The sequence below is a fragment of the Ornithorhynchus anatinus genome, chromosome 13 (genome assembly GCF_004115215.2).
Source record: "Ornithorhynchus anatinus isolate Pmale09 chromosome 13, mOrnAna1.pri.v4, whole genome shotgun sequence".
Classification (NCBI taxonomy): Eukaryota; Metazoa; Chordata; class Mammalia; order Monotremata; family Ornithorhynchidae; genus Ornithorhynchus; species Ornithorhynchus anatinus.
Genome location: NC_041740.1, coordinates 18,810,849 through 18,833,184, shown reverse-complemented (window position 1 = coordinate 18,833,184; position 22,336 = coordinate 18,810,849). Strand labels below are relative to the sequence as shown.

Here is a 22,336-nt window from a genome sequence, read left to right as displayed (position 1 = left end):
CTCCTCTCTCTTGTTTGTAAGCAGGGTCCCCTTCTCCTCCTCCCCTCTCCCCCTGCCTGTTCAAAGCCTTCCTTTCTGTCATCCCAAACTAAAATAGGTGGCACCCATTGTGTGGAACAGGAGTGCTAATTGATTGAGGTGCTTCTGCTATCTTCTCTCAACTTCTGGCAGTTTGTACTGGTGGGGAACGCCAGGGTGGGGAAGGGAGAGCAGTTAAGGGATTTCAAAGGCTCCTCATCTCCCTCTCCCTTCTGTGTTGCCCTGACCTGCTCCCTTTGCTCTTCTCCCCTCCCAGCCCCAAAGCACCTTTGTATGTGTTTGTCATTTTATTTCTTTGTATTGATGTCTGTCTCCCCACATCTAGACTGTGAGCTCATTGTGGACAGGGAATATCACTGTTTATTGCGGTGGTGTACTTTCCCAAGTACTTAATATAGTGCTCGCCACATAGTAAGTGCTCAATGAATACGACTGATTGAATGAAAGGCTTGCCCTGTTTTGTGTCCATTAAGGTTACTCTTGTCTTCTCCCAAGAAGTCCCTAGAGAACAGAGGGCCAAGTTTTGGAAGAACACGCAAAACATTAAAAAGGAGTGAATATATTGTTATAGTGTGATGACAGTGACTGTCAAAGTCAGTATCTCTCCCCCCCACCCTTTTAATAGTATTTGTTAAGTGCTTACTTTGTGTCAGGCATTGTACTAAGCACTGGGAACAGTCCAATTCAAGGAGCAGGAAACGGGTTGTTTTCTGGCCAACGTGAGTGATCCGCCGAACTGCATGTCACCTGGAGGTCTGGTCAGGCCGCACGGTTATACTCAATGGTTCGGGAGGGTTTAGCCATTTGTTTGTGGAAGCTACTTTCAGTTTTAAATGCACATGAAACTTCAGTCTTCAGGAAGAAGGAGTGGGAATCACATGTAGAACGTTCTTTTTTCTTCACAACCATTTACAAAGGTTTAGTTTCGTGCATTTTATTGCTTGCCTTTGGGTGGATTTTGAGGGGATGATATGATATGTCTTCTCAGAATTCCATCCTTGGGCCTTGCCAGTTACCTAGCTTAATTGCACATTTACTCATTAAGGAACAGGCAGAATATTCTGTTGCTGTCATCTACAGCCTGATAGCTTCTAAAAGTTGTTTTCGTTTTTTAAATTTAAAAGTCTTGGAGGCAGGAATGGCTTGATAGGGAGAATCGTCCAGTGGGAAGTGATGATGAAGGTAGAGGAGACAAGACTAGAGAAAACTGCTCTGGATTTCAGATTTGAAACAGATTTTGCAATTTTTCTCTTGATGATGTTCTCCCCTCCTGAGCCTGCCTTTCTTTACTCACATTGTAAATGGAGAAATGAGAATGTTTCTGAAGTTTCTGCCTCCAAGCCAATGCCTTTGGATTCAAAGGGTGTGGTTTTTGGGAAGTTGGTTTTGTTGGTTTGCTTTGTCTTAATTTTTATTTTTTTTGGGAGAAAGTTCTCAACCATGAACAGGCCATGGTGAAATTATGAGTTGTGATACACCCTCAGTAACCTCATTATTAATGGTACAAATTTTTAAGCCTCCTTTTATTTCCCAAAATTTTAGCAGCTGTTCATACATTACTTCAGTTAAATAATTCTTCATTTTCAGGAATCTAACTTTTCTACTTTCTTCTGGGTCTTTTCTGCTTCACCTTTGGAAATCCCTCCAGGAATTGAAGATACCTTAGTCAGTTTTCTTTTTTCTACCTTTTGCCCCCTTCATATTTTACTCTCCTGAATTTTGGTTAGTAATTATCATTATGATATTTGTTAAGCCCTAACTATGTGTTAAGCACTGTTCTAAGCACTGGGTAGATACAAGTCAGGTTGTACACAGTCCCTGTTCCACATGGCTTGCAGTCTAAGAAGGAGGGAGAACAGGTTTTGAATTCTCCATTTTACAGATGAGGGAACTGAGGCACAAAGAAATTAAGTGCCTTGCCCCAGGTCCCATGGCAGGCAAGTGGGACTGGGCTTAGAACTGAAACCCTCTGTCTCCCTGGCTCGTGCTCTGTCCAGTTATCATTTTGAGGGGAAATCCCTCTGCTTTTAGCAGTTCCTAGCTACTTGTTTCTTCCAAGTAAAGTTTTTTTTAAAATTTCAAAATTAATTAAAAACAAAAAGGGACAAATATTAGAAATATTTTTTCTCCTTACTGAAGGTCTATTTATCAAAATTCCTCCCATTTTGTAGTTGGTCAGTATCACCCAATACTAGCCTACTCTCATTTTTCCTCTCAGGACAGATATTCTCCCTTCAAAACCCATTATATGTATTTAATGCTGTGTCTTGGTTGAGTTGATAGAAACTCGTTGTGGGCAAAGAATATGTCTGTTTAATGTTGTATTGTACTCTCCCAAGCGCTTAGTAAAGTGCTTTGCACAGTGTTAGTGCTCAACAAATACATTTGAATTAAATTTCAACAAATTTCAACCCAACAAAGAGAAGCTGCGTGGCTTAGTGGCTAGAGCACGGGCCTAGAAGTTGGAAGGACCTGGAATCTAATCCAAGCTCCACCATGTGTCTGCTGTTTGACTTTGGGCAAGTCACTTAACTTCTCTGCGCCTCAGTTACCTCATCTGTGAAATGGGGATAAGAGTGTGAGCCCCATTTGGGATAGGGACCATGTCAGACCTGATTAACTTGTATTTACCCCAGTGCTGGGCATATAGTAAGAGCTTAAATATTATTATTATTAATAATAACAATAAATTTTAAATTAAGAAATGCATTGTCCACCTGTTTGATACCTTCAGCGTTTGTAACCGTCCTACAGTAATGCCATGTGTCTCAGGTAAATGACCTTATTTTCATTTTGAAAATATTTATTTCAACCGATAATTACAAAATATCTTCAAGTCTTTGGGAAAGTTTTCTGATATCTAAAAAATAAAAATCCAGTTCCATTGAAGCTAAGAAAATAATCTGTTGCTAAAATCGGTTCCCTGATTATTTCGAAAGCACCCTTGGATGGGAACTTTGTGTGTGTGTGTGTGTGCACTTTCTTGTATAATATTGTTTAGGAACATCAAGTAAGTTTGGATATGAAGGAAAAAAGTCATACACTATGAAGTAAACTTAGTTTATTTTCTGTCCACTGAAAGCTCCATGTGGGCAAAGACTGTGTGTATCAACTGCATTGCTTATTACAGTGCTTTGTAGTCAGGGCTCAATCTATTCCATTGATTGAATGATTGATCAAGCAGAGCAACTGCAAGTTGATGAAGTTTGTAGTGAAGTTTGCAAAATAATTGAATCTGCACTTCACACTTTGATGTGTGTTTATGAAGATTAGAAGCCCTTAGATCTTAATCTGACGATTTGTTGAATTTCCTTTTGAACACATTCTTACATCACCAGTTTTTCTCCTTTTTTTCCCCCACAGTGACACATATCAAGAATATTTGTTTCTGGTGTGGTGGAACTTGAACCCTTAATTTCACATCTTTTTTTCTTTTGTGGTGGTAACATCAGTGAAGTTTCCAAACCAGGGCTTCTCTTTGAAGGAGTTACAGGGCGTTCTGAGGGATAGCTGTAAAATTGTATAGCCATGTGTGGTGTTGCAGATGGTGACAGACCCGTTAGCACCACCTCCGCCCAACACATAATTACCACTGCCCCCTTCTTTTTAGCTGTTGTGTCTACTTCTGGCCTACAAATCTCTTCTTGTGACCCACCCTTGTTATTACCACAGTTATCTTGGTCACCAGCGTGTTGCCTTCCTCTCTCCTGCTTGAACCAAAAGAAAGATATTACCATCTTTTTTTCCATCTCAGCATCAAGGAGATCTTCCCCCATTTTCACCTCTCTTTGTCTTTTTGTGTATGTGTTTGTGTGGGGGGATGTGTAAATGCTCAAGAATCCCTGATCTTAATCAGTGTTGATGTACATAGAGACCATTGTAATCTATATCACCTATAGATGGGAAGGAATTTATACAACTAATGGACGCAAATTCTGGGGAGCCCTAAATAGCAAGGTCAGAAGTAGTCTGTTACTTGGGCCCTTTTTTGAAGGCCCCTTTTTTTCAGAGTGACGTGCTATTAGAACATACCAAGTCTAGACCTAACCCTGTTTCCTGCCTAACCCTCTTTCTGACTGGGTAAGGTTTGGGATTCAAAATTCGGATCTTAGGAAAGCTGAATCTTGGATCTGGTTTAAATGTGTTGTCCATCTGCAAGAGCCTTTCTTTGTGGCAAATAATTGGGATTTCGGAAACTTGACTTCTGAGTAAATTTTAAAAGTAATCTTAAAGTCAGTTTTTTCTTTTCTTTCTATTTTTTTCAGTGGGGATGGCCCAATAGAACAATAAAATTGTTTGGTAAACCATGAAGCCACATCTAAATTAGACTGTAAGCCCCCGATTAGACTGTAGGCCCATCAAACGGCAGGGACTGTCTCCATCGGTTGCCAATTTGTTCATTCCAAGCCCTTAGTACAGTGCTCTGCACATAGTAAGCGCTCAATAAATACTATTGAATGAATGAATGAATGAATCTAAATAGAGGTGTATGCCATTTCGGGCCGATGCATATATATTTAAGCACTTATTATGTGCCAGTCACTGTACTAAGCATTGGGGTAGATACAAGATAATTGGTTTGATCACAGTCCCTGACCCACTTAGGGCTCACTGTCTAACTCCCCATTTATAGATGAGGTAACCAAGGCCCAGAGAAGTTAAATGGCTTTCCCAAGATCTCCCAGCAGACTTGGGATGGAGCAGGATTAGAACTCAGGTCCTCTGACTCCCAGACCCGTGGTCTAACCACTAGGCCATGCTGTTTCTGTGCCTCCATTTTTGCCTCTGTAAAGTTGGGCCAAAGATCAGCACCTCCCTTGCTATCATGAATATTATGATTTTCTAAGAACTAAAAATATAACTTTGGTGTTGATTTGCAGGATGACAGTTTAAGGCGGAGCTGTCCCCACTTCTGATATATGGACTACTGAGTCTCGCAGATTAAGGCTCTCAGTTACAACTAATCTAAGGCAGCAGCTGCGGCTATTCTTCTCATCAAATTAGACTGGTTCTTCGGTTATCCGTTGTAGAGCTGCTGTTCTCCGTAGTCCTTTTATGGGTAGATCACTCTTTTAATTATGTTTTGAGTAGAACAGTTATTTTCTGCCTCTGTCCTTATTAATTCAAGAGCACAGCCACCAATAAAACTTGGAAATTTTGGTTAGTGAAAATTTTGCTATATACAAGGACAGTTGAAAAGGACCAAGGAGCCATGCTCTTTCTCTTTATTTTAAAGCGACCTGATCAAATTCACATCATCATCATTTCTTTTCTCTCCCTATCTTCCCAGTAGAGAGAAAATAACCCTCAAATTAACTGTATTACTACCTTGTGTCTTCTATCCACAGCAACTTTTAAGGGCCTTTTAGTAAGAGTGGGAAACTTACAGATGGTGTTAGTATCTTTACTTTTTAAAAATTCAGCTTTGTCCTTGTTCTGCATAATGGGATTTTTAGCCAGGAAGATTTACCTGGCTTTTTTTTTTTTTTGTGTGTGGTTTTTTTTTATTCCCTTGGCCAACAACTGTTTCGGGTAAAGTAATTGACAGTGGATCCAGTGGAGAGCAGCAAATGGGCCGACCAGTGACATTTTTCTGTCAGATTGGGGGGAATCGAGCAATCCTAATTTGAAGCGATTTGTGCCCGCTAATATTCTATTTCCATTTACAGTCCTCCCACCCAGTTTTCTTTCCTTCCCTCACATGACACATGAGTGAAGAGTACCATTGTGTTTTCTTTACCTGGCTTTTGACCCGCACTAGGTCATACAGGGTCAGATGTGAGTGGGATGGAGAACTTCAGGACGAGCCCAAGCTAATGGAAAAATGATTGAAAAGTGAGCTGGGGTGGTTTCCAAATTGACCTGCCCAGCATGGAAAAGGTTTGTGTTTCTAAAAGTAAGCCGTGAAGTTTAACCAACTTAAATCCTATTGGTCTGTTAAATGGGCTTTTTATCTCTTTCTAAGCTCACTTTGAAGTCAGTTGGGCATGCTTATAGATTGTAGTTCAGGAGGGCAGCGATCAGTTCTCGTGCTGTGGGGCGACGCTGTTGAGAAAGCTCAGCATCCAGGCGGCGGTTGGAGAAATGTGGAACAACATTATCTGTTCAGCAAGAGGTAGTGGAAAATACCTTCGCTTTCCAAATAATTTCTCAGTCCCGATTTTATTAAAAGCAACAACTGTTTCATTTAGTTTCTAGGCCTGAGTTCCTCTGGTGTGAGACCTCCCTTCCCCCCCATTTTTTTTTTTTTTCAAATGCATCCAGCAGTTTGTGTCGAGCGGTGGGTGTATGATGGTGGAGGATTCAAGTTATAATATGAATTGAACACATTTTTGGCTGGATTCCATGCCTCGGATATATAAAATCTCAGTGTAGGAGATTGGTCAAATTGGCTTACCGTGGTACCAAAGAAAGCGAGCAATTTAACACTCTGTGGAAGGGCTTGTATGTGGAAATGTAGATGTGATAGATGGATCAGTTTCCATTTGTAAGCACCTGAGTTGCGGTCCCCCTCATGACACATTTTCATATTTACTTGCCCAAATTCTGGAGATAATTGGGCTTTATTTGGGTGCATCTGGTGCACATACTCCAAAATTGGAGATTAATTGTTAAATGTGTGTGTGTGTGTGTGTGTGTACACATATATATGTATATATGTATATAAGTGTCTAGTCCAAGGGTAATTTTCACTTAATAGGATCTGGAAAAATGTATTGTCATTTTAGTAGGAATTTCACATCTCTCCTGAAAAAATGGCTCTGCTGAATGGCATGGCTCTTTTCCTACATTCCCTTCTTTCGCATTTCAAAATAAAATCTTTCCCCTTTCCAGTATTTAAATCTTTCTTTCTTTTTTAAAAAGTCAAATTCCTCTAAAATGCTTGCTCTGAACCACAGTAGATTTTCTTCATTCTTATTGGCATAGTTACCTGAAACCCTTCTCCCCAGTTGCTTTCCTCCCTTAAGCTAAATCCCAAGGCCAGTATAATTAAATTACTACCTAGCATCTTTTCTTTAGGAGTTCAGGCAGTTTCCAAAGTGGGTACCTTCAACGTCACTATTTGTCTCCTAACAAATATGATGGATACTTTAGTGTGCACTTTGACTAATTGCTGTAATCTGATGCTTAACTAGCCATATTGCCAGCTGGTATCAGATATGAAGAAGTGTGAGTTTTAAAAGAGCGATCTAAATTCTTGGTAAATTGGATGCACAGAATGAGAAATTTAAAAAGATCCATTTTATTAGGAGATATGTCATTTGAATTGTGTGTAGAACTGGGGAAAAAAGTCTTTTGGGATTATAGAGTGGTTTTTTCCCCTTAAATATCCAGTATTCATTTTTTTTTCATGAGTTGAACCTGAAGTCTGTTTCTTGTGGTCTAACTGAAGTCCTCTTATGTTTTTTTCCCCCCCTTTTTTACTTCCTTTTTTCTAAATCCAAATGTTAGACTTACACAAGCACTAGCAACAACTCTATGCCAGGTTCACTGAAGCGCTTGGAAGATCCGGCAGCTCGATTTACCAATGCAAATTTCCAGGAAGTCTCGGCCCACACTTCAAGTGGAAAAGATGTTTCAGAGGCTAGAGGGTCAGAGAGCAAAGGGAAGAAGTCTGCAGGTCACAGCTCAGGTCAGAGGGGAAGGAAGCCCGGTGGTGGAAGGAATTCAGGAACAACGGTATCAGCAACTAGTCCTTTTCAGCAAGGTATTAATTATGGTGTTATGGCTGTGATAGCTTGCTTGCATGTTGACCTGAAGTAGTCGTATTATATAAGATGACCGATCCTTTTGGTCTTGGTAATTTTAAAAAAACAATAAAAGGGGAAGGGGGAATCACTTGAAATCACTGAATGATCATCATTGCTGATAGAGGGTGATTTGGTTGTTGGAAGGAAAAGTTTTTTTTCCAACAGATATTCCATGACTTAGTGTTTTTGATTGTTGGTTTTTATCAAGACACAGCAACAACTTTTCAAGATGAATGGTGACTTTTCTCTTTAAATAGGAGAATTTGCTTATGGTGACAGGAAGTTTCCATTTAAGAGCCAATTTTTCTATTTCTGAATGCTTAATAGAATTAATGTTAGAGAATCTTTTAGACATATTGGAGCCTCGCATTCTTCAGCACGTTTGAGCTATCTTTTATTCTGAAGTGTTAGGTGTGTTTTTGAATGTTGCTTTTTTATAATGAAAATTAAAAAAGAATTTTTATGGTGCTTTTTAAAGTATTACATTCTCAGGCACAACATAACACTTTTAAAAGTACAAGGCAATCTCCCAGTTCTTTTGACGGTCCTGATCAGCCAATCTGTTCATTAATTAATTGAATATATTTTAACGCATATGAACATGTCCAGCATATGATTTAAGGGAAAACTAACGATGTTAAGTTTTTAGTAAAATAAGTATTCCTTTATACATGAACTGAACATTGTTTAATAAGAAATTGCTTAAGATCTAGTTAATGCATTACAAATCAAGAAAGCTTCAAAAGAATGCTTAGAATGAATGAGGGGAATAATTTTTTTCTGACTTAACTTTTCTGACCCTTCTGTGGTCAGGAGGTTATGCAGGTAATTAATACATGTTCTTTCTTGCAAATGTTGATTTGTACAGCATTATTGAAAGTATCTATTTTAGAAGCAAAATTGAGTTGAAAATACCCCAAAACTGACCCCCTCGCCCCCTTTAAATGGTATTCATCTATCTAGCATAAACCTAGCGTCTAAAAATTAGGAAGTTCCAAAATTGAAGTGCCAAGACGTACTTACCATTGTGGACCCAAATATTTTCTCAAAACTGAACAGAATAAAAGTTTTAGATAGTGATTTTCAAATCCAGGGCATACTTTCCCCCCAAGGAGTGTGATTAAGAGTATTGGATATGGTTCTCTAGAATTTAAAAAATACTTTCAAAAACAAAGATCCCAAAGTTAATTAATTGAAGTCTTTTGGATGAGAGGGCCATTTAAGCTCATTTTGGAAAATGGAATCAAACTTTTGGGCTACTGCTTTTGAGAAGCACAGCTGCTTGTACAAGTGTGTGTTGCTGTTGAAGAATGTCCCTAAATTATAAATCTCCTTGGATTTGGTGCCCCATAGAAACAAAAATCCGTCTGCACATTAAGCCAGCGCTAATCAGTCTCACTCCTGGCAGCATCACCTTTGAACTGAATGACAATTCTATAGGCCACTTCTAACGCTAGCAATATACTATATCACGTTTTAGTACCAGGAGCCGTGAGCAGTTTATCATTGCTTCTGTGTACTTTTTTTTTCATTTTGGAGTTTCTAAATTAAAAACTAAAAAGGTGTTCTAGGAAAGAGAGGAAAGCTTAAGCCACTATTGTCCTTTTTGCCCCAGCAGAAGCAGCATCTTTGTATGATGTGAAATGTATTTCTGAAATATACTTTAGCTTTAAAAGTATTTAGTATACCAGGGTGAGCTCTTAACACCAGCTGTGAAAACAAAAAGTGTAGAAGAAAGACAGATGGTGACAGATCAGGATGGATGATAAAAAAAAAAACCTCTTTATATAGCTGCTAATTAAGTGGCAAAACTGCAGTAGTCCTGAAGTCACTGATATAATTTAACCAAATTGCTAATGTGTACTTTTTCCCACACAGACGTAAATTTCAAATATGGGTTGTGATAGACATATCATCAAAATTTAATTTCCAGGATATATAATTAATAACCTATTTGTCAGTAATTGTTGAACGAAGTGTAAATATTGAATTTATTGAGAAGTCCTTCTAAAAGTTATTTTGAAGAGTAACAAAAACGTATAACAAACATTTTAAAGTGAAACCTCTTATTTTTAAGATTAAGCAACAGCCTTGGCTAATCTTACTCAAGCAGTTCTAGAGGGATTCAGTGTGAAGGAAACCTGATAGTTTCCTATACTTTCAAATATTTTTGCTTTTCAAAACTTAACCCTTTGAATATGCACCTGTATGTGGTTTTTCTTTGTTTTGTTTTTAAATCTCAGGAAAAATGACAAGAGGAGAAAAATATTTTGTACTTGCTTATTTTCACCATTTTGCTGTCAGGAATCAATCATAGGTATTAAGGGCTTACTATGTGCAGGTCACTGTACTAAGTGCTCGAGAGAGTACAGTGCAAGCACAATCCAACAGAGTTGGTAGACATGTTCCCTGCCCACAATGAGTTTACAATCTAGAGGAATTAGATCAATGGGAAACCAGGGAAATAATGCCTGTCTGATCATGGCATAGTTTAGTGGAAAGAGCACAGGCTTGTGAGTTAGAAGATGTGAATTCTATTCCCTGCTCTGCCACTTGTCTGCTGTGTGACCTGGGCAAGCCAGTTAATGTCTCTGCGCCTCAGTTACTTCATCTGTAAAATGGGGATTAAGACTGTGAGCCCCACGTGGGACAACCTGATTAGCTTATATCTACCCCAGGGCTTAGAACAGTGCTTGACACATAGTAAGCACTTAAATTATTATTATTATTATTATTATTATTATTATTATTATTATTATTATTATCATCTCATTGTAAAGTTCTAGTCAAGTCAGAGGAGCAGCTGATAGGATGAGCAATGACCCTTCTGGATCAGAGCAGTTTTATGAGAAGTAAGAATACGGGCCTGAGAGTCAGAAGCACCTGGGTTCTAACCCCGGCTCTGCTACATGTCTGCTCTGTGACTTTGGGCAAATCCCTTCACTTTTCTGGGCCTCAGTTATCTCATTTGTAAAATGGGGATTAAGAAAGTGAGTTCCATGGGGAACAGAGACTGTGTCCAACCTGAATAACTTGCATTTACTCCAGTAGTTAGAACTGTGCATGGCACATACTAAGTGCTTAACAAATACTGTAATTATTATTGCTACCGTATTCATCTGCTTTGGTTTCATCTTCTTGTCAAATAATAAATAAATGGTATTTGTTAAGCCATTTCTGTGTACTAAGCACTGGGGTAGATACAAAATAATGAGGTTGGACATAGTCCATGTCCCACATGGGTCTTACAGCATTAACCCCGATTTTATAGATGAGGTGACTGAGGCACAGAGAAGTGAAGTGACTTGCCCAAGGTGACACAGCAGACCCGTCATTTAGCCGGGATTAGATCCTAGGTCCTCTGACTCCCAAGCCCATGCACTTTCTACTAGACCATGCTGTTTCTCTTCCTCAAGATCACTTGAGTTCTGATCATAATTCTCATCAACTGTAGGTAACTAAAATAGCTCCTGCTATTTGTTTCTTACTCTTATCCACCTTAGGTGATGTTGATGGGATAGAGTGTTAATGGACTGGGGGCAGAAGTTGGAAACATTCGTTCTGCAAACAGAATATTGTACCACATTTAAAAATAACGAATTCTTGCTATTTGAATCCACATATTTTTAGCCTAAGCATGTTGCTTCACACTAAATGACTTAACTGTAGAGTGTGGTTAGTAGTGTGAATTAATTTAACTTATAGGCAGTTGTCTCCCAAAAGGTTGGTGTTTCAAATTTATTTTCATTTGGTAGATGTGTCGTTTCAACTGCAGCTGATAGGAACTTTTGTATCCAGTGTCATTTTTCCTTTCCCTACTCCCATGTCTTTATTCTAGGCAGTTTTGCAGGAACTCCTGGCAGCGTAAAATCATCTTCGGGAAGTTCCGTTCAGTCACCCCAGGATTTCTTGAGCTTTACTGAAGCAGATCTCCGCAGCGACAGCTATACCCACTCCCAACCGCTGTCGTCCACCAAAGATGCACACAAAGGAGAGGCTGGAAGCCAGGAAATGGGGGGGAATAGTTTTACTTCTTTAATCGGCCTCTCTTCCACCTCAGCTGCCGTTGCCCAGACTAAAAACTTCGACAGCTCACCCGGAGATTTAGGCAACGCCAGCCTCACTTCAGCAGGATATAAGCGAGTTCAGCCTTCCGGCCTTGAAGAAGACACTATTAAGGAAAAGAAACGCAAAGGAAGTAAGCAAAGTAAGCACGGACCTGGGAGGCCTAAAGGAAACAAAACCCAAGAGAATATCTCCCACCTCTCGGTTTCTTCTGCTTCACCGACGTCCTCTGTAGCATCTGCTGCGGGAAGCGTAACCAGTTCCAGTCTCCAGAAGTCACCTACGTTGCTCAGGAATGGAAGTTTACAAAGTCTTAGCGTCGGCTCTTCTCCACTGGGTTCAGGTAGGGTTTGTCGGATTGACTAAACCGTTTGACTGTTGTTTGCGTGTATAATTTCTCAATTGTGGCGAACTTCATTATTACAAAAGACAGCCCTCTCGATTTTGCTGTCAATTTTAAAGGGGTTTCCATTTAAGACCTCTGAGCTTTACTTTTAAAAATAGGAAAAGAATTTGGCAGCTAGCGAGGGTTTTTTTTCTATTATCAGGATAGGTATTCTAACAGGATTTTAAAATTGCTAAACTAATATCAGCTGCTCACATTGCTTCATAAAATGTAGGCCAAATCTATTTCTTGGTTATAAAGTGGTTAAGCTATAGTGTTGTGTTATTTTTGTTGCTCTGAACCTTTGGATAACATAAGGGTTTTGTTTGGCTCCGATGGGAACATGTAACTAACCTGTTTTAAGATTTTCATCTTTTTGAGATTCTAATGATTCCCAAAGTGTTACTGGTTCCCTGAATGAACCTTGAGTAAAATAAAATAAAAGTGGTTTTTACAGATTTATGTGTAGGAAATGGGTTTTAGGTCTTAGGTGTTAGGATTCTATATGTCCCTGAGGTTTCTGCAAATTTTAGGCTAGGCGTTTTTTACTCAAGTTATTTTGGAATTATTTGGACATCTTCATCCAGTGGTTAATGAAGTAATTGTGTTTTGTGATCAGTTGAGTTTACAGTCTCATTCGGTAAATGCTAGCACATTCTTTCTTAGGGGCTTAGGCTTAGTTTCTTGGGATACTAATGAAGGTTAATTGTTTAGAATTTGGTCCTTTATGGATTAGGTTATCCTTAATTATTTGTGCTCTTAATTTCTCCTCGTTTTGGAAAAACTGAAAAGTTTTAGACCCAAATTTCCCATGCCTGGTTTCATTTCAGATTCATCTTTTCCTTTGTGGCTAATGGGAGGAAGCTTTTAATAGGTTCGGATTAAGTTTTCTCAGCTATTCATTGCATTCCAAAGCTTTTTTTGCAAATTGAATAGCAGAACTAGCTGAAATTTCAGATAGTTGTTTTTGTGATAGTCATTGCTTCAGTTTAATGAGAAAAGTTTGAAAAGGAATATTTCCAGGGCCTCTAAGTGCATGAAATTGGAATTCATGTTTTAATTGTTCTTGCACAAATTTGAACTTTTGTTTTATTAATAGGGAATGAGGCTTTTATAATTTAAAGAGTTCTCATTCAGATGAGTATCACTATCATTCTAGTAAAACACCCAACGTCTTTGTAAAAACACAAACTGACAAAAAACCCCTCTTCAAATTGTAATCCTTGATTTTTCTTTATTTCTGAGATTTCCAAGTGAAATCCTTGTTCCTTTTGGTTCTCGGTATAATTCTCCTCTAACTCCTTGTGCCATTTGAGTGTAATCACTCGATTTTGTTTATGGAGAGCAGAGCACCAACCTAGGTGTTGAAAAGTTTACCCTTCAGTAACTCCACTGAATTAGTCCTGGAAGACAAGTTTACTTAAAATAATACTCTGTGGACTAGGTGTGGATGTTTGTGAATTAGTAACAATTCATCATTAGTGTATCTTAAGGCAGTCTGATTAGTTTATGATTCTACGCTGTGTGTATATAATACAGATTTCATTCAAGGGCCTTTACTCCATCCTAATCCTCCTCGACCTCTCAGCTGCCGTTATCACTGGACCACTCCCTTCTCAGTCAACAATCAGTGGTATTTATTGAGCACTGTATTAAGCGCTTGGGAGAATACGGTGCACCAGAATTACTGGACACATTCCCTGCTAAAATGAAATTACAGTTTAGAGGGGGAGACAGACAATATGAATAAATAATTGATAATATGTAATTTAAAGATATGTTCAGTTTGTCCTGGAAACATTATCCAACCTTGGCTTTACTGACACTGTCTTGGTTCTCCTCTTTGGCTCTCTTAGGGGGCTCCTTCTCTGTCTCCCACCCCCTGACTTTGAGAGTCTCTCAAGGCTCAGATCTGGGCCCCCTTCTATTCTGGATCTACAACCATTCCCTTGGAGAACTCATTTGTTCTCATGGCTCTAACTACCATCTCTACGTGGATTATTCCCAAATCTACCTCTCCAGTCCTGATCTCTCTCCTCCTGCCTTCAGAACATCTCTACTTGGATGTCCCGCTGACCCCTCAAACTCAACACATCCAAAACACAACACATCTTCCCATCCAAATTCCATCATCCCCTGTCTCTGCCACCACTGTAGACAACCCTGCTGTCCTCCATCTCACAAGCCGTCAGAGAAGCAGCATGTCCGAGTGGAAAGAGCATGGTCTTTGGAGTTGGAGGACCTAGGTTCTAATCCTGGCTCCACCACTTGTCTACTGTGTGATCACTGGGAGGTCACTTCACTTCCCTGTGCTTTGGGTACCTAATCTAGAAAATGGGGATTAAGGCTGTGAGCCTTTTATGGGGCAGGGACTGAGTTCAACCCTCCTATTTTATATCTACCCCAGTGGTGAAGAGGGATTAGAATGGGATTAGAGTGGATTAGCTGGAGTCTTCTGAGTTTTAGTGGGAAATATGGGCTTTGTGGGGGAAGGCCTCATGGAGGAGATGTGGTTTTTTAGGATGACTCTTTTGGGGAGAGCGGTAGACTGTCGGTTATGGATGGGGAGCGTGTTCCAGGCCAGAGGGATGAAATGGCCCGGGATTAGTGGTGAGATAGAAGAGAAGAGAATAGGTTGGCCTTTGAGAAGCCAGTTTGTGCGAGCTGGGTTGTAATAGGTCAGTGAGATAAGGTAGGAGGTGGGGAGTTGACCGAGTACCTTTAAGCCAATGGTAAGGAGTCAAGCAGCAAAGCCAAATGTGTCTGGAGTGGAGAGTAAAAGGAGGCAGGGAGTTCAGTGAGGACACTGATGCAGTTGTCAGTGTGGGAGAGGATTGGACCAGTGTTGCAGCACTTTGGATAGTGTTTTTGTTTGGGACGGGATTTGATTTGTTTGACAATGGGCAGGTAAGAAACAAGGGAAAAAGGAGTTCCTGCCCTACCCAACCTCGCCATAATTTTACGAGGACCAAATAAGCAACCTACCTACCGGATCGGCCCTACAGTGAAGATTCTTCTGGATCTAAAAGTCTTTGGATTTTCTAGCCAATCAGCACCTAGTGGCAGTAATAATAATTAGGCTATTTGTTAAGCGCTTACTGTGTGACAGGCACTGTACTAAGCACTGGGGTGGATACAAGGTAATCAGGTTGGACATAGACCTTGTTGCACATGGGACTCACAGATTCAATCCCCATTTTACAGATGAGGTAACTGAGCCATAGAGAAGTTAAGTGACTTGCTCAAGGTCACACAGCAGACAAGCGGGATTAGAAAGACACACCTCTGCTGAGTTCCCCTCCCTCCACTAGACACCTCTATCTATTAATGGTGTCTTTTCTCTAGAGAAGCAGCGTGGCTCAGTGGAAAGAGCGTGGGTTTAGGAGTCAGAGGTCATGGGTTTCTAATCCCGGCTCCACTGCCTCTCAGCTATGTGACTTTGGGCAAGTCACCTCACTTCTCGGTGCCTCAGTTACTTCATCTGTAAAATGGGGATTAAGACTTGTGAGCCTCATGTGGGACAACCTGATTACCCGGTATCTATCCCAGCACCTAGAACAGTGCTCAGCACATAGTAAGCGCTTAACAAATGCCAACATTATTAGTATTATTATTTTTATTAGTGTGCCAGATTTTTTTTTTTTTAAATTCCAAGGGCTGTTACTTCAGAGTGACATTATTATCACCAAGGTGGTATCCTCTAGATCATGGGTAGGGATCATGTCTGCCAGCTATGTTGTATTGTACTCTCCCAAGTGCATAGTACAGTGCTCCAAACGTAATTAGCATTGATTAAATACCGTCCCGCTTCTGCCTCCAAGCCTCTCTTCCCATTTGCTCCTGAATGCGAAAGGAAAAGCTGGTCCTTGGAGGCTGCGGCTGTTATTCCTTAGTGTTAGTGATGGGCACTCTCTCCCAGGTTGCTGCGTTAGGAAGAGAAGGATGGCGCAGACTCGAGTTGGCGACCCCACTTCTTGCCCCCCTTCCCAGACTTGTGCAAAAAGGAAGGGGAGAGGGAAGAAGAGGTTCTCAGCCTCAAGGATTGAGGTTCTTCAAGGGGCAGGCACTTCCTGCTGGCTCTCTGGCAACATATGCCAGGCCCACCAGTCGGGCTCATCAGATGCATTCATTTTTCTCGTCAGTGACAGAGAAAAAAATCAAGGTTGACTAGCGGGTAATCCCGTGTGGAATTAGCAAACACCGCGGTGATTGGCAGAGCGGTATTGAGATTAAGACATCATACAAACAAGCAGACTCGGAAGCTCTAGTTGGCCCTTGGAAGCAAAGGAAGAGAGCCTCTGCCGGCTCATTTTGTTTGAATGGTAAACTCAGCCAACGCCGTTCGGGTGACAGGTTAAAATGCCTAGACCTTTCTGCAGCCTTTAGCATGAACCACTGTGGAAGAGTAGGGCTGTGTCAGTTTTAGCAGAGGCGAGAGGCAGCAAGAAAGCGCCGACTCCTCTTTTGGATCTGTTTATCCTGACTCTACTGACCCCTCTCCAGCCCCCGTGGAAGAGGGCCTGTTTGCATGAGGGCTCAAATTCAAGTCTTAAATCACATTCACACCTTTTACACTCATCTTTTAACGCAGCACTTATGCATTCGTGGGGCTCGATACTTCTGGAGGCTTTCATCTTGCATTTTGACCCAGTTGCTGTTAGAGATTTAGGGAACATGCCTTCCACAGTGAGAGCCTGTTTGGTTACAGAGTGACGTGGTGTTGTCGAACTGATAGCTATATATGATACCCATGGGTTTTCTCTAGCACGGGCTTGTGCAAAAAAAAACCAAACATAACCCACCCCTGCATTATAGGAGAATTTAGGTGTATTAGCATTGTGCAGTGAAAGATGAAAAGGCTGACATTTCCCCAATTAAGGCCTTTTTCCCCAACTCCTTCTTTCTTCACTGTCTGGTCACTTGACTCTGTGCCTTTTGCATTCTTGGTTTTCACCCCACCCTCAGCCACACAGCACTTGTGTACATATCTGTCATTTCTCTATTTATAGTAATATCTGTCTCCCCCTCTAGACTGTAAGCTTGTTGTGAGCAGGGAAATTGTGTCTACCAACTCCGTTGAATTGTACTCTCCCAAGCTCTTAATGCAGTGCTGTGCGCACAGTTAGCACTTGCTAAATTCCAGTGAAGCATTTGTGGAGCATTTGAATTTGCTGAAGATGGAATAGAGAAGAATATGTGACATAGTGGGATATGGTGGGTTACTGAAAACCTAGAATAGCAGTAGGGCAGAACGGGAGAGATTTGCTGTGCCAGGAATAAAGGTAATAAAGTATAGGGTAAGCAGTGAGGCCTAGTGGATAGAGCATTGGCTTGAGTGTCAGAGGGCCTGGGTTCTAATCTCATATCTGCCCCTTGTCTGCTTTGTGACCTTGGGAAGTACTTAACTCCTTTATGCCTCAGTTTTCTCATCTGTGAACTTAAAATTTGACCATCCCTGCTTGTGCCCCCCCCCCCCCCCCCCAAAACACATACACTACCCCCTTACATTGTGAGCCCAGTGTGGAACAGGGATTGGTCCAACCTGATTACCTTCCACTCATTCATTAATTCATTCATTCAGTTGTATTTATTGAGTGCTTACTGTGTGCAGAGCAGCACTTGGGAGAGTACAGTACAACAATAAACAGATATATTCCCTGCCCACAATGAGCTTACAGTCTACTGGGGGTGGAGGGGGAGACAGACATTAATATAAACAAGTAAATTACAGATATGAGCATAAGTGCTGTGGGGCTGGGTGGGGAGGAGAGAGAGAAGAAAAGGGACAAGTCAGGGTGATGCAGAAGGGAGTGGGAGAAGAGGAAAGTGGGGGCCTAGTCTGGGAAGGCCTCCTGGAGGAGATTGGCCTTGAATGGGGGAAGACTAATTGTCGGATTTGAGGAGGGAGGGCATTCCAGTCCAAAGGCAGGATGTGAGTGAGTCGGCAGCATGATAGGTGAGATCAAGGCATGGGGGGAAGCAGAAGAGTTGAGGATGAGCAAGAAGCAGGTAGGCTGCGTGCTGCCCATGTGGGCGAGAGTTGGTAGCCACTTGGTGGTGGCCGGTCATCCTAGGGTTCTGTGACTCTTCCACTGCTGCGTTTTGGCCTCTGGAGTCATTGCTGCAGTGGTCAGCACATAGTAAGTGTTTGAAAAATACCACTGATGGCTGGTGGGTGACTCTGCTCCCCTCCTCTATCTTATGGGCAGTAATAGCTTGGCAGTTGAGAATAATAATAATAATAATAATAATGATTTATTTGTTAAGCACTTACTATTTGCCAGGCACTGAACTATGTGCCAGTGTGTAGACAAGCAAATTGGGCTGGACACAGCCCCTGTTCCACATGGGGCTCACTGTCTCAAGTCTCCATTTTACAGATGAGGTAACCGAGGCACAGAGAAGTGAAGTGATTACCCAAGTTTACCCAGCAGACAAGTGGCAGAGCTGGGATTAGAACCCAGGCCTGTGCTCTGTCCACTACATGCAGTTGAGAAGGGAAGTGTTATGAAGCTTCACACCCCTAGGTGCAAATTTGGGGATGTTGGAAGAGTTGGTGGGAGGCTTTGTTCGTATTGACCCCAAGCTTCACGGTTAGTCAGTCAATGTTATTTATTGGGTGCTTACTTTGTGCAGAGAGCACTGCTCTAAGTGCTTGGGAGAGCACAATACAACAGTATAACAGACAAAACTGGAATGTTGCTGCTCCTGTCTAGAAAGTTGCTCATTGTGAAGGAGGAGGAGAAGGAGAGCAGACAGTGCAAAATTGGGGTTCCAATCCCAGCTCTTCTACTTATCTCCTGTGTAGACTGTATACTCATTGTGGGCAGGGAATGTGTTTTTTACTGTTATAGTATACTATTGTAATAAGTGGTCTGCACACAGCACTCAATAAATACAATTGAATGAATCAAAGTCTGCTGTGCAGACTGTAAGGTCGTTGTGGGCAGGTTATGTGTCTGTTGTGTTGTACTCTCCAAAGCGCTTAGTAGAGTGGCCTGCCCACATTAAGCGCTCAGTAAATATCACTGATTGGGATAGGGTCTGTGTCCAAACCGATCAGCTTGCATCTACCCCAGTATATAGTACAGTGCCTGGCACATAGTGGTTAACACATCATTAAAAAACAACTTGTAAATTGAAAAAAAAATTCAATGATCATTAGTATCCAGGTTTTTTTTTTAATGATTTAAAGCCACATCTGATTTGGGATATACTATCCTAATATCCCCCCTGCCCCAGTTATTTATGCTTTTGGTTTGTATTTCAGAACCAGCCACTTAACTCTACTCTGGGGAATAGCACCAGTTCCATGAATTTCCCTCTAGGCAATAATATATCATATCCAACTTTGATCCTGTTTACGCAAGCGTACCCATGTTATTATGCTGAACAGGAACAGTGTAAGTTTTTGGTTTTGAAATAAAATCATAAACCTTATTTTTGAAGTTCTGAAATAGAAGTATGTAGTTGTATTGAACTTTCTGGTTTAATCTTTAAGTGGAATGGCATGGGTTTATTAGTTAGTTAACTAATTTGCTGAATTTTAGTTTTCCTGCCAGTGGGATTACAGCCACCATTACATTCTTAATCAGCAAAGCCCCTCACTTCTATCCACTGAAGTGGTCAGTTTGTCAATTTGAGAAGACCACCTGGTATAAAATCAGATGCTGTAAGAGAACAGATTTGGGAAATCCTCTTTAGCAAAAAAAAAAATCTATATTTTTCCTTTTGTTTCCCTGGAATTTGAACCAGGTTATTCCAGCAAAACCTGGCCTACTGGAAAGGACATTCTGGGAGTCAGAAGGATTTGGGTTGAGTTCCACCACTTGTTTGCTGTGTGACCTCGGGCAAATCACTTCACCTATCTAGGCCCCAGTAACCTCTCTGGGAGCCCCGTTTGGGACTTGGACTTTGTCCAACCTGATTATCTTGCTTGTACCCCAGCGCTTAGTACAGTACCTGACACACAGTGAGTGCTTAATGAATGCCATAAAAAATTTAGCTGCATAATAAGATGTCACAGTATTTAGTAGTGTAGGTTTTGTATGCCTCTGTGTCTGTGTGATCCCGTCTGCTCCCTCAAGTCTAGTGTCTGGCTGCATCTGCTTCCCGTGTGGTTTCAACAGCAGCCCTGATATTACTGTCTCAAATATTTTGCTTCTGCTCACACTAAGACCAGGAAGCTAGGGGAAAAGGCAGTTTTATTTTAACTCCAAACTCACCTCAAACTCTCAACTTTCTACCACATTTCTCTTTTGTTTGGTATTTTTAATTTTTAACCAGTGGACATTTTGGAAGAAGCCTCTTCTTACATGGCCTCTTAAATTTGAAGAGTTTTAGCCTAACCTTTTAAGAAAGATAGGAGGGTGTGAAAAGAGGGGTTTAGAATGCAAATGGCTCTTTAGATGTCTGTTTATGGTGGTTGTAATGTCTGCTATGGGGGGGGGGGGGGCGGGAGGCGGGTAAGTTTGTGGCAGGACTCAGAAAGAGCAAATAAATGCCACATATTTAGACTTTACCCTTCTGAGCATTTGGGGTTTTTTGCAGGGGGAGGGGGACAGAAATCCTGCTTTTATCCCACTGTATTTTAAGACAAAATTTCTTTATGTGTTGAGCACATATTCTGTGCGATAGCGGGACTAGTCTCCTAATAATTTACCACCCCCCAAGACTATTTTAGCTACAGCCTGGGGTACCAGACCTTGGCTAGAGCCATGTTAATTGTGGCCCGGTGCATGAGCAGGAGCAGCGATTCCAGATTTCTTTCTCCTTTCTGGTCCGCTGAATGAAAACACTTTAGGAAAGTCGAGAGATCCAGGATAACACCAGGAAATGAAGGCTGAGGAAGCAAGGCAGGAAATATGAACAGAGGAGGGAGGACGGGGGAAACTACTGGCTGAAATGTGGTGAGTAATTTTTTGAAATTAAAAAAAGGTGAAAAAAAGAAGTATGTTCCATTCTAATAACTTCAATCATCATTAGTCCTGTAAATATCCTTGTAAAATATTCACTGCTTCATTTTGTGTCTCTTCTCTTCATGAGGTAAAATGGTCTTGCATAACCTTTTTTGAATACTAACAGATTGCACATGTGCAAGAAGCATGGCTTAAATCAAGGCATTAAAGAGTAATTTTTACAAGTGTTCTATTATAAGTATTGGGTGATGTATTTTTGCTGCTTCCACAGTGTTTCAAATGAAGTCAGCGATCTTTTCAAGTTACCAACAGAAAAGTAGTAAATGAAGAAGAAACAATGTTTCATAGTTTTTTGTTTTTTTCTGAGTGCACACCTCACCTCTCTTAGCATCTGGAATCAATTTACTAAAATACTGCATTCCTTGTAAGCCAATTGTAAGATAACAATCAGTTCTTTAAATTCATAATGGCTGTTGGGGGTGACCTGAGTGAGCGAAATGCTTTTTGGGTGAAAGATAATTTCATTTCTTATTGAAAATAGAACTTTGTCATTAGTTACATGTTTCAAAGACATTTTTCATTGCCTGGGCGTGAATACATACCACATCTTAATCTGGACTTTTTTTTAAGAAAAGGAAAGCAGGAGATTGGAAATTGAATTATTTTGTTTCTTTTACAAATGCTTCAAACCAAAACTTGCAGTGATTCATACACCCAGTAACTGGACGGGGTGGAGGGATGGTTTGCAGTCTTCCAAAACCGGGTGTAAAGGAAGCTCAGGCTGTAGTGCTCAAACCCATTCATGCTTAAAAGACATTTCTGCTGTTACAAAGTGTGCGGCTTCCAAAACGACTGGCATTACTGGACAAATGTTCCCTAATACCCTGCCAATGTTGTAGCCAAACCATGTTGTGTCAGCATGTGTGCTGGCAGAGCTGAATGTATGTTGTCCATTGGGGCTTGAAGAAAAGCTTGAGGTGGATGTATCTGTCTTATCCATATAACATTTGGCCCAGTTGCTTCCCCTACCTGTAATAATAGATTTTTAGCATCATTTTCCCCCTTAAACAGTAAGCTCCTTGAGAGCAGGGAGCGGATCTATCGACTGTATTGAACTCTCCAGCACTTAAGACAGTGATCATTTATTGATTAGGGAAATTTACCCATTGACGTATGTG

General features: G+C 40.9%; 1 protein-coding gene across 3 annotated transcripts in view; it reads left to right on the top strand.

Annotated features, from left to right (window-relative positions):
- The window catches only part of MLLT10 (MLLT10 histone lysine methyltransferase DOT1L cofactor), a 151,788-nt gene that overhangs the window by 74,708 nt on the left and 54,744 nt on the right, over positions 1–22,336 (top strand). For all 3 annotated transcript variants that reach the window (XM_029078348.1, XM_029078345.1, XM_029078350.1), the window contains 2 exons: positions 7,492–7,747; positions 11,629–12,198. In XM_029078348.1, the coding sequence (XP_028934181.1) occupies positions 7,492–7,747; positions 11,629–12,198 (826 nt within the window). The remainder of the gene's footprint in view (positions 1–7,491; positions 7,748–11,628; positions 12,199–22,336) is intronic.